General features: G+C 45.4%; 1 protein-coding gene across 1 annotated transcript in view; it reads right to left on the reverse strand.

Annotated features, from left to right (window-relative positions):
- The window catches only part of TOM1L1 (target of myb1 like 1 membrane trafficking protein), a 63,384-nt gene extending 49,993 nt beyond the window's left edge, over positions 1 to 13,391 (reverse strand). The window contains exon 1 of the mRNA XM_075278202.1: positions 13,201 to 13,391. Coding sequence (XP_075134303.1) covers positions 13,201 to 13,258 — 58 coding nt within the window. The 5' untranslated portion in view covers positions 13,259 to 13,391. The remainder of the gene's footprint in view (positions 1 to 13,200) is intronic.
- Between the last annotated feature and the right edge of the window lie 706 nt (positions 13,392 to 14,097).

Raw genomic sequence — 14,097 nt, forward strand, 5'->3', positions numbered from 1 at the left:
ATTCCAAGAGCCCTTTTTATTTTTCCATACAGCTTTATGGGGGCTTGTGTTTTGTGTACCAAGCTGTAGTTCTTATTGGTGCCATGTTGGGATACATTTTGGTTAAATTATGTTCCTTGTACTATTTTTTGCCATAATGCAGGATTAGTAGGGGATACCCCCCCACATTTTTGCAATAAACTTTTTGGATCTTTTAAGCTGTTTTTTTATTGACCATGCAGTCATTTGCTTGCACCTATAATATATCACAATACTGTATAATACTGACAGGCAGCCTATTTGGTGTTGCCTTAGGCAGGGCCTAATAGGTTTGCCTTCATGACAGACTTAGCTTGTGTTAGACCCCCTAGCTGCTATAACACAGCTACCCATTAACTTTTTGTGATTGCATTGCAGGGGCATCCGCGGCCTTGGTTTTAATTCCCGATTTTTGTGCCGTTTCGATGCTTCTACAGTTTCATTGGAAATTTACAGGTTAGGGCTAAGTTTAGAGTAGACTGAACAGAACACGTAGATGACACTTGTGCAGTTTTTGCATAGTGTATGTACTATTAGGGCGACTTTGGCCGTGGCTCCCGTTCCGTCACGCAGGCCGATACAGGGATCCTTGGAGTTGTGATTAAAGTTGTAGAATAATCTCAAACCTTATTAATATAACTAGTACAATCTTTAGAATAATCGGGTTATAAGGGTCAATCTTCCCGATACCTTCCCTTTAAGACACCTCCACACGGAATCATTTCTAAAATGACTTGTCAGAAATTCCATCCGCGGCGAGAAGAGACAGAAGCACAAGAGAAAATGTTCCCTAATATCAGAAAATAGCTCTGTTCTTCATAGGAAATTACAGAAGTCACAAAGCGGCGTCACTACTGAAGGGCCTAAGTCTCTGCAAACACAGGAGACAAAATGAAAGACGGCAAATTTCATATCAGTCTACCATAAAGTAATATAAAACTGATCTGCACTTATTTGTTTTTTCTTGGAGACACAAGGCCAATAAAGCCTTGCCCGCCGCTTCTCGGATTGCCTGCCTAGCTTTCATTACCTGGGACACAAAACAGTTGCCTAACATTCGATCTAGCAAGTTAAGTGAATGCAATAATACAAGTGGTGAGAAAGTTGCCCTGCAGACCCCAAATTTATACTATAGGTTGGAAATAGGAAACCTGCTGTTTTTCATATCTAATTTCTGTCAAATTTCCAGATTTCACCAACTTTCAAAAATCAGCACAATCCTCGAAGGAATCAATCAATGTAAACTTAAAGGGAGTGTGTCACCAAAAACCACCATATCAACCCGATGCAGATAGATAGGTTAGGGTCACCTGAACGAAATGGTGTTTTCCCCTTGTCAATCGGGGCCTCCGTTGCCGAGATATCACTTTTTTTCAAAACCTTACGAGTTCCTTTAAGGAATGAGGGAGCCGCCATTTTCCAAACAGCTTATTTGCATATTATAAAAACTGTAATATCTCGGCAACGGAGGCGGCGATTGACAAGGGGAAAACACCGTTTGATTCAGGTGATCCCAACCTATCTATTTATGGGACTGGGTTGGTATATTGGGTTTTGGTGAAATACTCCCTTTAAAGGGGCTCTTCAGTAAACTATCTATAACAGAGACCTTTGTAAATACACAGAGTGTCCGCCTTAACTGGAACAGCACCATAATGGACTACACAGGTATTAAAGGACCTGGAATGGCCAAGAAAATCTTCCCACACCCTCACTCCACCTCCGCCAGCTCAAAGGGTTCACTCATGAGTGTAAGTAGATAATCCACCACAAGCAACCAAGGTTCATGATTTCTGCTCTTAAAGGGATTTTTCCACTGCAGTTATTTATGGTGTATTAATTCGGCAGGGTGAAAGGTTTATATTTATGATATATATCAGTTGGGTTCAGCCAACTGTGTCCACCATTGGCAAGACACTCTTAGGCTGGCTTCTTGTGTGGGCTAGTAAATCTGATCCGTACATGGACTGTTTTTCCAGTTTTACTTGACTGTATACATTGGATGGGGAGACGTCAATAAGATGTGGCCGTCATCTTTGATGGTTGCTTATGTCTCTTGAGAACAAATGGATCAGGCTGGAATCCACCATACCCAACCTTTTTTTCCCCTCCACATCTTCTGTCGTGGGAGAGCCAGGACACACATAATATGGTTGGCTCCACCAAAATTGATAAGGTTTGACCACCACTACTGTAATTTGTATGGCCAACTTTAGGATCGGTGAGGTTTTCAGCAGTTGGAGAACCATCTACACAATATTTAATGGCATATCCAATAATTACTCCATAAATGTTCTAGTGGGAATCCCATTAAACCCAATCTATATTAGTTGGTTTTCAAGAGCAGCCGGAGATGAATCATAACCCATTAACATGGATGGGAGGAATGACGTGTTTTATATACAACAGGTTTAGGAACTCACAAGTCTCTGCACCCAAGCCACCAAAGATGAATGCTTGCAGGCACCATCTTTAGTTTGCAAGCACAACAAGCACTTCCATCACTACTTTGGAGGCACTCATTGCAGTTGCAGGTCCCCTGGGCAGCGAGTGGTGGGCTGCGATCAGTACTCTTTGTCACAAAAGAGAGGAAGAAGGAGTGAGTCAATAAGGGTACAATATACTGTGTGTAGGAACCACTAAGGGGACATTATACTGTGTAGGAACTGCTAAGGGGGCATTATACTGTGTAGGAACCACTAAGGGGGCATTATACCATGTGGGAGCCACTAAGGGGACATTATACTGTGTGGGAGCCAATAAGGGGACATTATACTGTGTAGGAACTGCTAAGGGGACATTATACTGTGTAGGATCCACTAAGGGGGCATTATACCATGTGGGAGCCACTAAGGGGGCATTATACCATGTGGGAGCCACTAAGGGTACATTATACTGTGTAGCAGCCAATAAGGGTACATTATACTGTGTAAGAACCACTAAGGGGGCCTCATACTGTCTGGAAGCCACTAAGGAGACATTAGGCTTTGTGGGCACCACTAAGGGGGCATTATATAGTGTGTGGGAGTCACTAAAGGGACATTATACTACATGAGAGCCAATAAAAGGGCATTATATGGTGAAGGAGCTACTAAGGGGCCATAATACTATGTGGTGACCACTAAGGGTACATTAGTGTGGTGGGCATTATGCTGTGTGAGGCCCATTGGGTCAGTAAATATGGGAAGTTGTAGCTCTCTTCTTTTTTTATGACATGTTTAGTCCATACTGACTCTCAGACATGACCTGTAAACAGGGGTCAGGGTATATAAACAGAGTGCGCAGCTCTAAAAATTTTTGCCATTGGCCCCTTTCTCCATGAAAACAGTTTCTTAAAATTAGCAAGGACGCTTAACGTCTATATGACAATAACTTTCTGGCAAGGACAATTGTTACTCCAGACGGTGCGGGGGTATGGCTGCTGCACCCTGTTGATCATGGAGGTATCAGCAGAGCCATGCTGCATGATGGGAGTTGTAGATTTCCATCGGGTGGAAAGCCACAGATTGTATGTGTGTACAGTAGTCTATGGAACATTTCCATCCATGGGGACGCCCCTATATGATGCTTAATTTCCCACCTATCAAGTGATTTTATAGGATTTCTTCCTCACCGCAGCCTTCTTCGCCTGCATTCTTATTACTCACTCTGACCCGATATCACATCTTTGCACTCCTGCTATGAAAGCCCAAGGGCGGCCGAGGAGCGCGGTGATGGCTCCTATCAGTTATCTAGGGGATTGCTTCACATGCATCACTGAAATATTGGCGAGCCAAAGAGAATCTCAGTCCATCTGTGTTTCACAGGAGCAGCCTGCAATCTGTTCTGACAGTGACCCACAGCGCGCCCGTCCCTGCTGAGCTCAGAGGGATCTATTTACATGCAGCTCCAGGCTACACAGAGATCCTCAGAGACGTGACATAACTTCTATTGACACGACAATAATGAAAGAGAGAAGAGAGCCATGGAAAGCGCGGAGAGAGGAAGGCTGGGAAGTGCGATCGATCACCTGCAAAATAGCATGTGCATGGCTGGGCTAGTCCATAGGAATGTATGGAAACCTGCTCAGATATCTCAAGAGGGTTTTCTCATGAACATAACCAGATATAAATTTGAAGACAATGAAAATCTAATTAAATAGTGAATAAATAACTAATAAAACAAATAAATAGTAGTAACAATAAATGATAATATAACTAATAAAAAAAACTATAAATAATTAAAATTTTAGAAAGATTTTAAGATTTTCTCTAACATCTGTTGTCTTGATCGGTTGCCAATGGATAACACTATGAATGCAGGAACTTTTATGTTCTGGGACTTGTCAGAAAGCCAGCCATGATGTCCTTATTGTGGTCGGGTTATCTTCTCATACATGTAGTGTCCTCCTGATAACCAGCCATGATGTCCTTATTGTGGTCAGGTTATCTTCTCATACATGTAGTGTCCCCTCCTGATAACCAGCCATGATGTCCTTATTGTGGTCAGGTTATCTTCTCATACATGTAGTGTCCTCCTGATAACCAGCCATGATGTCCTTATTGTGGTCAGGTTATCTTCTCATACATGTAGTGTCCTCCTGATAACCAGCCATGATGTCCTTATTGTGGTCAGGTTATCTTCTCATACATGTAGTGTCCCCTCCTGATAACCAGCCATGATGTCCTTATTGTGGTTGGGTTATCTTCTCATACATGCAGTGTCCTCCTGATGACCAGCCATGATGTCCTTATTGTGGTCAGGTATCTTCTCAAACATGTAGTGTCCTCCTGATAACCAGCCATGATGTCCTTATTGTGGTTGGGTTATCTTCTCATACATGTAGTGTCCTCCTGATAACCAGCCATGATGTCCTTATTGTGGTCAGGTTATCTTCTCATACATGTAGTGTCCTCCTGATAACCAGCCATGATGTCCTTATTGTGGTCAGGGTATCTTCTCATACACGTAGTGTCCCTCATGATAAGTATATTACAGGCCACCCCTCACGGCATAGTACATTCACTGGGGTATATTTATGAAGACTTGTGTTTTCAATACGTCTCCTGCCATACGTCTTCCCATAAATCAGGCACAACCTCCGCCAGGGACAGCTCCTAGCTGGCATACATTGCACGCATCATTTGCTCCAGTCTCATGGTATAAATGATGATATCTCTGATGGGTTGAAATATTCATGTCAAACTCCTCACCATGCCCACAACTCTCAATTTCTTTACACAAAAACCCAACTTATTAAAAAATGTGTGACTTTTTCATTCCTTGTATTCCAGCAAGTTGTTTATCTCAAACAGCCTACGCACCAATATAACAAACCAGCTAGCGCCATGTAGAGTTTTAGAAGCAGAATCTGTTACATGACACATTTAGATGAATTATTATATCATTAAATAATAATTACACAGTCCAGTCATATTAATGTGACCACCGCCTACTTTTGACGCCAACATTAAATAACCAATGGCAGAAGGCCCGTGTCATCAGCGATCTGGGTGCACTCATCATTGTGGAAGGCACGATGGATCAACACAAGTATGCATCTATCCTTGCGGACCATGTTCACCCCTACATGCAAATTGTTCTTCCTCCGGATGATGGCATCTACCAGCAGGACAATGCGCACATGTCATAAAGCTCGCAGTGTACGTGCGTGGTTGGAGGAGCACCAGGATGAGTTTACCGCACTCCCTTGGCCAGCAAATTCCCTGGACTTGAACCCAATCGAGAATCTGTAGGACCACCTCGATCGGGTTGTTTGCACCATGGATACTCAACCGCGTAACCTGGCCACGACACTGGAGTCGGCATGGCTTAACATCCCAGTGACATCATCACAACATCCCCTCTCTTCCTGCACGTCTCGCTGCGGTCCGCTCTGCCAAAGGTGGGTATTCTGGATTTTGACAGGTGGTCATATTAATGGGACTGGACTGTGTATAATTATTGCACCCGGTCCAGCACATTTTTCTATACATTGGAGGTTTTCAATAAGTACTGTAATATGTCAGTGTCCCCGTAGTGTTAGGAGTCCCTGCATGGTGGGTATGCAGATCATCAGTGACATCAAAGCTCCGCGTTGCTTTGCTTATTCTGAGATGAAGATGTTTTCGCTGTTTTCTGTTACTTCTCCTTTACTTATCTCGTCGCCTTCGTTCTAGTTAGTTATTTATCTCTCACAGTTCAGGGCTCGTCCACTTATTGCACTACTTATTGGTGTGAGGCCTTTGTACCGTGTAGGAGCAATGCTTTACCTTGTTGAACATAATTTAAAGGGGATGTCTTAGGGCTCGCTCGCACGGGCACAGAGGGGGTGGATTATGGCGCGTAATCCATGTCATAATCCGGCCCTTCACAATGGTGGTCTAAGGCATACCTCCCAACCGTCCCGATTTCCGCGGGACATTCACGATTCTGGTGACGTGTCCCGCGGTCCCAGTTGGAGGAAGGTATGTCCCGATTTCAAGTCAGATCTGCATCCAGAGGACGCAGATCTGAGTTGAACACATACGCGGCAGAAGCTAGGAGCTGTCACAGGTCAGCTCCTTGCTTCGCCGCCAGCTACTGGTTTGTAGACGCGATGTGATGACGTCACATCGCGTCTACAACTGTGCGCCAGTGAGAAAGAGGGAGGTGCGCAGAGTGCAGCGGGGGAACGAGGAGAAGGTAAGTGTAATGTGGTGGTGGAACGTGAAACTGGGGGCAGATGAAGGAGAGGACGGCATGACACTGGGGGCAGAGATCTGGGGGCAGAGATGGAGAGGACATGAATCTGGGGGAAGAGATGGGGGACATGAATCTGGGGGCAGAGATGTGGAGACATGAATCTGGGGGCAAAGATGGAGAGGACATGAATCTGGGGGCAGAGATGGAGGGACATGAATCTGGGGGCAGAGATAGAGGGGACATGAATCTGGGGGCAGAGATGGAGGGGACATGAATCTGGGGGCAGAGATGGAGAGGACATGAATCTGGGGGCAGAGATAGAGGGGACATGAATCTGGGGACAGAGATGGAGGGACATGAAACTGGGGGCAGAGATGGGGGGACATGAAACTGGGGGCAGAGATGGGGGGACATGAATCTGGGGGCAGAGATAGAGGGGACATGAATCTGGGGACAGAGATGGAGGGACATGAAACTGGGGGCAGAGATGGGGGGACATGAATCTGGGGGCAGAGATAGAGGGGACATGAATCTGGGGACAGAGATGGAGGGACATGAAACTGGGGGCAGAGATCGGGGACATGAATCTGGGGGCAGAGATAGAGGGGACATGAATCTGGGGGCAGAGATAGAGGGGACATGAATCTGGGGGCAGAGATGGATGGACATGAATCTGGGGGTAGTGATGGGGGGGACATGAAACTGGGGGCAGATGAAGGGTGTATATGAAACTGGGGGAGAGATAGAGGGGGACATATAATTTACGGGTGGCTGTAGGAGGATTATACTGTGTGCGGGGTCAACACAAAAGTGGGCGTGGCTAAATTTGCGCTTGCCGCACATTTTGTCCCTCTTTTGGTTCTTCAAAAGTTGGGAGGTATGTCTAAGGACACAGCCAGGCATGTTGCCGCTCACGGAAAAAAGAAGTGGGCTGCCCTCTCTTCAGGCAGATGCCGTGGCGCCTTGAGCCGCGGTATCCACCTGGCTCAAGACGCCACGGCATCCGCCTGAAAAGAGGGCAGCCCCCTCCTTTTTTCCGTGAGCGGCAACATGCCTGGCAGTCTCCATAGACCACCATAGACCACCCTACTCCAGAGGGGAAAGCTGCGACTGTCGGAAACCGCGACAGTCGCAGCAGGTGGGTTTTGGCCCGAGGATGACGCGACTCCTCAGTGTCAAAATCCGCCATTACGCCCCCTGTGTGAACCAAGCCTTAGGGTGACCGCACTTTTTAAATAGAAGATCTTCTGATCTAATAAGAGGTCAACCATATAATTGGGCCCATTGTATAACATCGCAGGTTCTAGTCCCTTCTCGGTGACACAAAACTCTCTCACTTACATAAACATGACTGCAACGAAGAGTGAAAACTATTTCAAAAATTTGCTTAGAAATACTTTTTCAAAACAAACTTTCCCCCTCGTTTTTAGTTTACAGTTTCCTGGATAGTAAAAAAAAATCTAAAAATAAAAAAACAAAGCGAAAAAAAAGACACAAAAGATATTTGAATAACCCGAACAGGAACAAAAAAATGTGACACGCTTCAAAACCACATGTACCAAAAATAGTCAAAAATCTGTCCAGGAAAAAAAAAAAAAGCCCGGTCATGAAGGGGTTAAGATAAATTTGTTCGCTATGTTAATTCAGTAACAGAAGACACTACATTGGGCTGAGAAGTTTCGTAGCTTCTGTTATGAAACCGCCGGCGTTTCCGTAGGTGTAATTCACATGCAGTGTTTTTTTTTTGCAATGTGTGGATGGGATTCGCTACTATAATCCCGCCCACTTTGCAGGGAACGTAAATCGCTGGGGTTTCGGCCATGGCATTTCTGACACCAGGGGCTTCAGTTTTAAAGGGGTTTCCAGCCCCCTATAACGTATTGGTGGAGATCTGATACCCGGGGCCGGACTAATCGGCTGATTTAAACAATTTTCTGGAAAAAAATTTGCTGGACTGGAAAATCCCTTTAAGGCCGGTTTCAGACAACCATGCTGCAACAGTCCCACCCTGGATTAAAAGCATGGGCTGTCCCCATGTGCCACCCACGCACGGTCCATGCTTCCTTTCATTAAATGAATTGGAGCCATGAATGGGTTTGCAAAGTGACCGCTCGTGTGCGTCTTCTGCCTGTCCACGGCGAAACCATTTTTTCTAACCGTACACAAGTCGGACACGCAGGGTTTGGTTGTCGGAATACTTGGCATAGCGCCCTTCCGTTATTTACATACCAATTGGTATTGTTATACATTGACTAAGCTGTAGAATGATTCCTACAAGGTAATGATAGTTTACATGTACACAATCTAATGGTGTCGATAGAATACAAGTAATGCTGGAAAGACGGGTTGGAAATACGAAGCTTACGGAGTAGGAGACAAGATGCCCCAATAGGGAAACCCCACTGGGCTGAATTCATTTGTTACCTATATACACACTCATTTCTGGACTGTAACAGAGAAGCAAGCATGGAGGGAACAAGCAGATGACACATGTCCATCCTCATCCTCGATCACCACATTGAGGACTTGAGTCCACCAAGTAGAGTTCATTCTAAGGCCTGGTTCACATCTGCGTCGGTAATCCGTTCTGAGAAGTCTGCATGGGGACCCCCCCGAATGGACTACTGAATGCATTGGTAGGAGGTGTGCAGTGAAAGCACATGGACCCCTAGACTATAATGGGGTCCATGTGCTTTCCGCGCGGTCTCCGCACAGAACATGCAGATAAGAAAGTAGATCGTGAACTACTTTTCCGTCCACATATTCCATACGGAGACCGTGCGAAAAGCACATGGACCCTATTATAGTCTATGGGGTCCATGTGCTTTCACTACACACCGATTGCCAATGTGTTTGGTAGTCCGTTCGGGAGTGGAGGGGTCCCCATGCGGACTCCCTCAAATGGATTACCAACGCAGATGTGAACGAGGCCTAACAAGAGCTCCCCCACTTGCTAAAAAGTAGTGTGTGGGCTTCTATGAGAGTCCACCTGTCGATGCAGCTATAGGATGCTGCTAGAATTGTGGTGAGGGGACCCCCTGATTTTCGGGCCCAGTTGCAGATGCAATTCCCTATAGGTGGGGCATGCACTTTAGAGGCCGGCAGCCAACTATCTAATGTGCATAACGGCCTCCCAAAATCTCCTGAGGACAACAGAGACGAGTTGGTTTTCTGCATGTTCATTCTTTTTGTTCTCAGGAAGATCAGCTACCTCTAGATTAGTCTGTCCATGTTGGGGACACATGCATGCTCTGCTGAGCCCAGTGTGCATGTGTATGAGGTTACCAGCTCATAAGTAAGTACTTACCTATCCACAGATGACTCCTCTAAGTGCCCCTGGTGAGTTGACATGGTGGGCAACAAGAAATGCTAGCAGTGGATGTAGATGCCCCCCCTAATATCCCTTCCTGTTCCCAATCCATGGAGACCGGCGAGCTGGGCCACTTTAACCATAGGGACAATGGTGTGCTTGCACTGGGCTTTATGGTTGCGGGGACCCATTGAGCTGTCCAACCATTCTGGGCTTCCCCATCTTCAGCTTCAGCAGGGCCCATGACCCTTTAGCAATGCCCCCGATAATGTGTAGCGCCATCTTAGGGTCGTCTGTTGTAGGCTGCAAATTTTACATTGTTATGGTGAATGTGATAAAATTCAAAAATTACATCATGCCCTGGCCGGCAAGTGGTTACTGGTGGGCTACTAATGTCGTATAGACAAGGCACACATGGGCTATACCTCTATATGCTCAGATTCTATATAATAAGGGCGAGGAAATCCTCCGTCATCAGTATTAACCAGGAAGAACTGAGTCAGAAACAAAATGTTGTAATAATTCTGCGAAAATTACAAAGAAGGAAATACAAGGAAGTACAAAAGTAACCAGCAAGTGAAACACAAGGAAATACACAAGTCCTGGCAAGTGGAAGACAAGGAAAGCTGGAGCCATCATTACACAAGTGTAGGCAGGACAGTACACACCTGCCAAAAACCCCCAACAAAACAACTTTTTGCCTTGTTCTAGGCTGAAACCCAGAAGGAAACAATATAATAATATATCGAGAAGAATAAATTGGACGACCTTACCGATTTAGCCCCAGGATCATCTGAGGTTTGTTCATCCACTTACACATCCCTTTAGAAGGACCTGTGGTCCTTCGTCTCTCAGTTTTTGGTTAGCACAGTGGCTGGAAATCTGCGCAAGTTGTTATCCATGGACCATACCAATGTAGTAACAGGGTCATCTGGGGTATGTTCAACTACCTACACATCCATTCAGAAGAGACTTGTGGTCCTTCACCCCTCTCTTTTTGGTTAGCATGATGGCTGGAGACCTGCACGGGTTATACCGTCCATGGGACATTTGGACCTTTCAATGCTGCTTGACAGCTTTCTCCCACTTACTTTGCATAGTGAAAATGCAGTCAATCAGCATTGGTCTTGTCGAGGTGTGGGAGCATTGTAGTTATGATACAGGGAACTCCTGAGCACATGTATATCCAGACTCACATAGTTCTGGCAGGTATGGGGTGGACCATGGGTATGTTTAGGATGGGCAGGAGCATGTCCAAGGCAGAACAGGGGGCAGGACTTAAAAGTCCTTATTTTACAATCTGCAAATTTGGTAAGTAAGCTACTTTACTTTACTTTTACTTTCCCTAGAGAGGATCTGTCACCAAGTACAAAATGCTACATGACTTACCCCATTTGATTCTCACCGTGCCCCTGATCAATTTGGTGTTTGTTTTTTTAAAATCCGTCCACCCGTTCAAGAGATATGGCCCCCCGAAGATTGTATAGAAATAAGCTCTTATTCTCAAAGTGGGCGGGATCTTTGTGGTTGAAAAAAAGAAAAGGTTCCCGCCCACCTGGAGAAAAATAGATTTCTGCCATATAACTTTGCTGGGGTCATATCTTTTGAACGGATGGATGGATTTTCATAAAACAAATGCCAAATTGGTCAGGGGCACACAGGGAATTAAAGGAGGTAGGTTATGTAGCATTTTGTACCTTGTGACACATCCCCTTTAACTCTCCCACCCTCTAATGATAATGACTTTACCCTGTTCAGTCTGTTCCATTCTATCCAGCAAAGTTACCAGAAAGCTACAGGGAATAAATCTTAATGGGAATATTTCAAGATTTTGGTTTTTCAAAAGCAAAAAAGCAAAAATTTTCAAAAAGTAAATTGCAATTATCTGTAATTTACTGATTTTCTTTCCCTTTAAAGGAAGGGCAGAGGCAATTTAGTGATAGCTACTTTCTCCTGTGGACACTGCACAATAGGATTGTGGGTAAGTAAATATTTAGACTCTCCACAATGTAATCAATTGCAGGGCGAGACACGCAGGTTGCGGTGTTACGTTACAATTTTATGCTCTATGGCCCAGTGTACAGTCATTATTCTGGCTATAGACGGCAATTTTTTTTTCAGGTCATTGTACAGAGACATAATAGTAATCCAATAAAATTTTTGCCTGGTTACCTTGGAGTGCGTGACACGGCCCAATGGAGAGTAAAGGTTAACAAACTGTGACAGGTTACACAACACCAGTATGTATGGATGTAGCAGAGCCGAATGTGTTAGGCTGTGGCATAGAGAGGATGATGTCACACCCGGGTTTGTGTTTGATGGAGCCCCGGGCCCCTTGGGCACATAGGGCCCTAATACATATTTTGCAGAATGCAATATTATAGGGAGTTTTAGCCCCTCACATCTGACCATTTGGGCTGTATACAGACTTTGGCGCCATGTTTCGGCAACCCTTTCCGTATGCTGTAAAATTTGTATAATTTTGGTTAAAATTTTTATGATTTAATTTATTCATACATCATAAATTTAGCCAATTATCCATCACATTACGGGTCACTAAAGGGAACCTCTCAGGGTGGTTTGGGGCACTGACCTACCCCCAGGTCCTTACGGGCTCAGGATTTAGTGTCCCAAATGGTCCTTTGTTAATATCATCTATTACCTGGCTTGTACTTGGCATAGTTTTTCGGAGAATTTGGAAGAGCTTCAGCGCGCATGCGCAATGAATATGGGTTGTACATTTTGGCGGCACCGAGGAACCACGCAGGCGCAATGAATACTGGGAATGAACCCGATGGGGCTCATCGGCCTCATCTCTAGGTGAGTATAGAGGTTTGTTTAACGTGGACCCGGATGGTGTCGATACAGGTCTATAGGGACATTAAACCCTTGGACCATAAGAAACTTTGGGTGATGTATTGACCCCACAGGTTCCTTTGAAGGTCCCATTCACGTGGTGGAATTTGGCGCTGATCTTGAGGGAACACGTTCCGCCCCAAATCTGCCTCTAAGTAGGAAGGTGAATAATGAGCTGTGGATGATGTATCAGCAGAACCCACGGTGCGAGACACTCCGATGATTGGGCCCCTTGATATCAGCCATGGAGGTTTACCTTAAATTCCTCTTCCACTGTGTGAACACACCAAGGAGCATTGCCAGGACAGATTAGATCATGCCCTAAGAATTACATAAAATCTGCCGTCACTTACCAATGAGCTGCCCCACATGGGTGCTGAAGGGGTCTTTAGCAGGTTTCCCAAAAGCCATGATCGAGCAGAGCCTCGGGACTTGCAGTCATGAAACTTTCAGCGGAGATATTTGGCAGTAAAGCGCATTAACCCAGTGATCGGTTGTCTGCAGTTTCCATTGAAGGTGAAGATTGTGCAGAATGTTACCTGGCCCAGGCGAGGGCGGGGGAGGAGCTGGGTGGAACAGAAAGCCAGGAAGCAGCTGCAGGTAACTCAGGGCACCGTCACGTGGGGAGGAGGACCGCTCCGGTAATATCACTGCAGAGCTCTACTCACCCCCCCGGGAGGCTCATATATATATATATACTGTATACATACAGGGACAGCAGAGCAGACAAGATGCAGATTGTAAGGGAAGGAGCCGGTGATACACACATGGAACTGATATATATATCTCTATATTATAAAAATGAATTCTTGTCTGTCTGTCTGTCCGTCCGTCTGTCTGTCTGTCCGTCTGTCTGTTCTCTAATGTGAACCAAACGACTAGACCGATCTTCACCAAATTTGGTACAGAGATACTTCAGATATCTGGGAAGGCTTAAGACGAGACTCCAACTCGCTCAGACGTACCGTTGCTGAGATACAGCATTCCAAACACAGTGCCCCCCCCCCTTAGCCAATACAAACCTGCAAGTCTTTCACTCATATTCCAACTGCAATACACACGGTCACTCCACATACACAATACAACACTGATATCAAAGCTGAGATACACGCATCAGAGGATTAGATACACAGATCAGCACACATTATCACACGCCAGAGGATTAGATACACGCATCTGCACACAGTCCCACACAGCAGAGGATTAAATACGCACTTCTGCACACAGTTCCACATGCCGAAGGATGAGAT

This window comes from Leptodactylus fuscus, chromosome 6 (genome assembly GCF_031893055.1).
Source record: "Leptodactylus fuscus isolate aLepFus1 chromosome 6, aLepFus1.hap2, whole genome shotgun sequence".
Classification (NCBI taxonomy): domain Eukaryota; kingdom Metazoa; phylum Chordata; class Amphibia; order Anura; family Leptodactylidae; genus Leptodactylus; species Leptodactylus fuscus.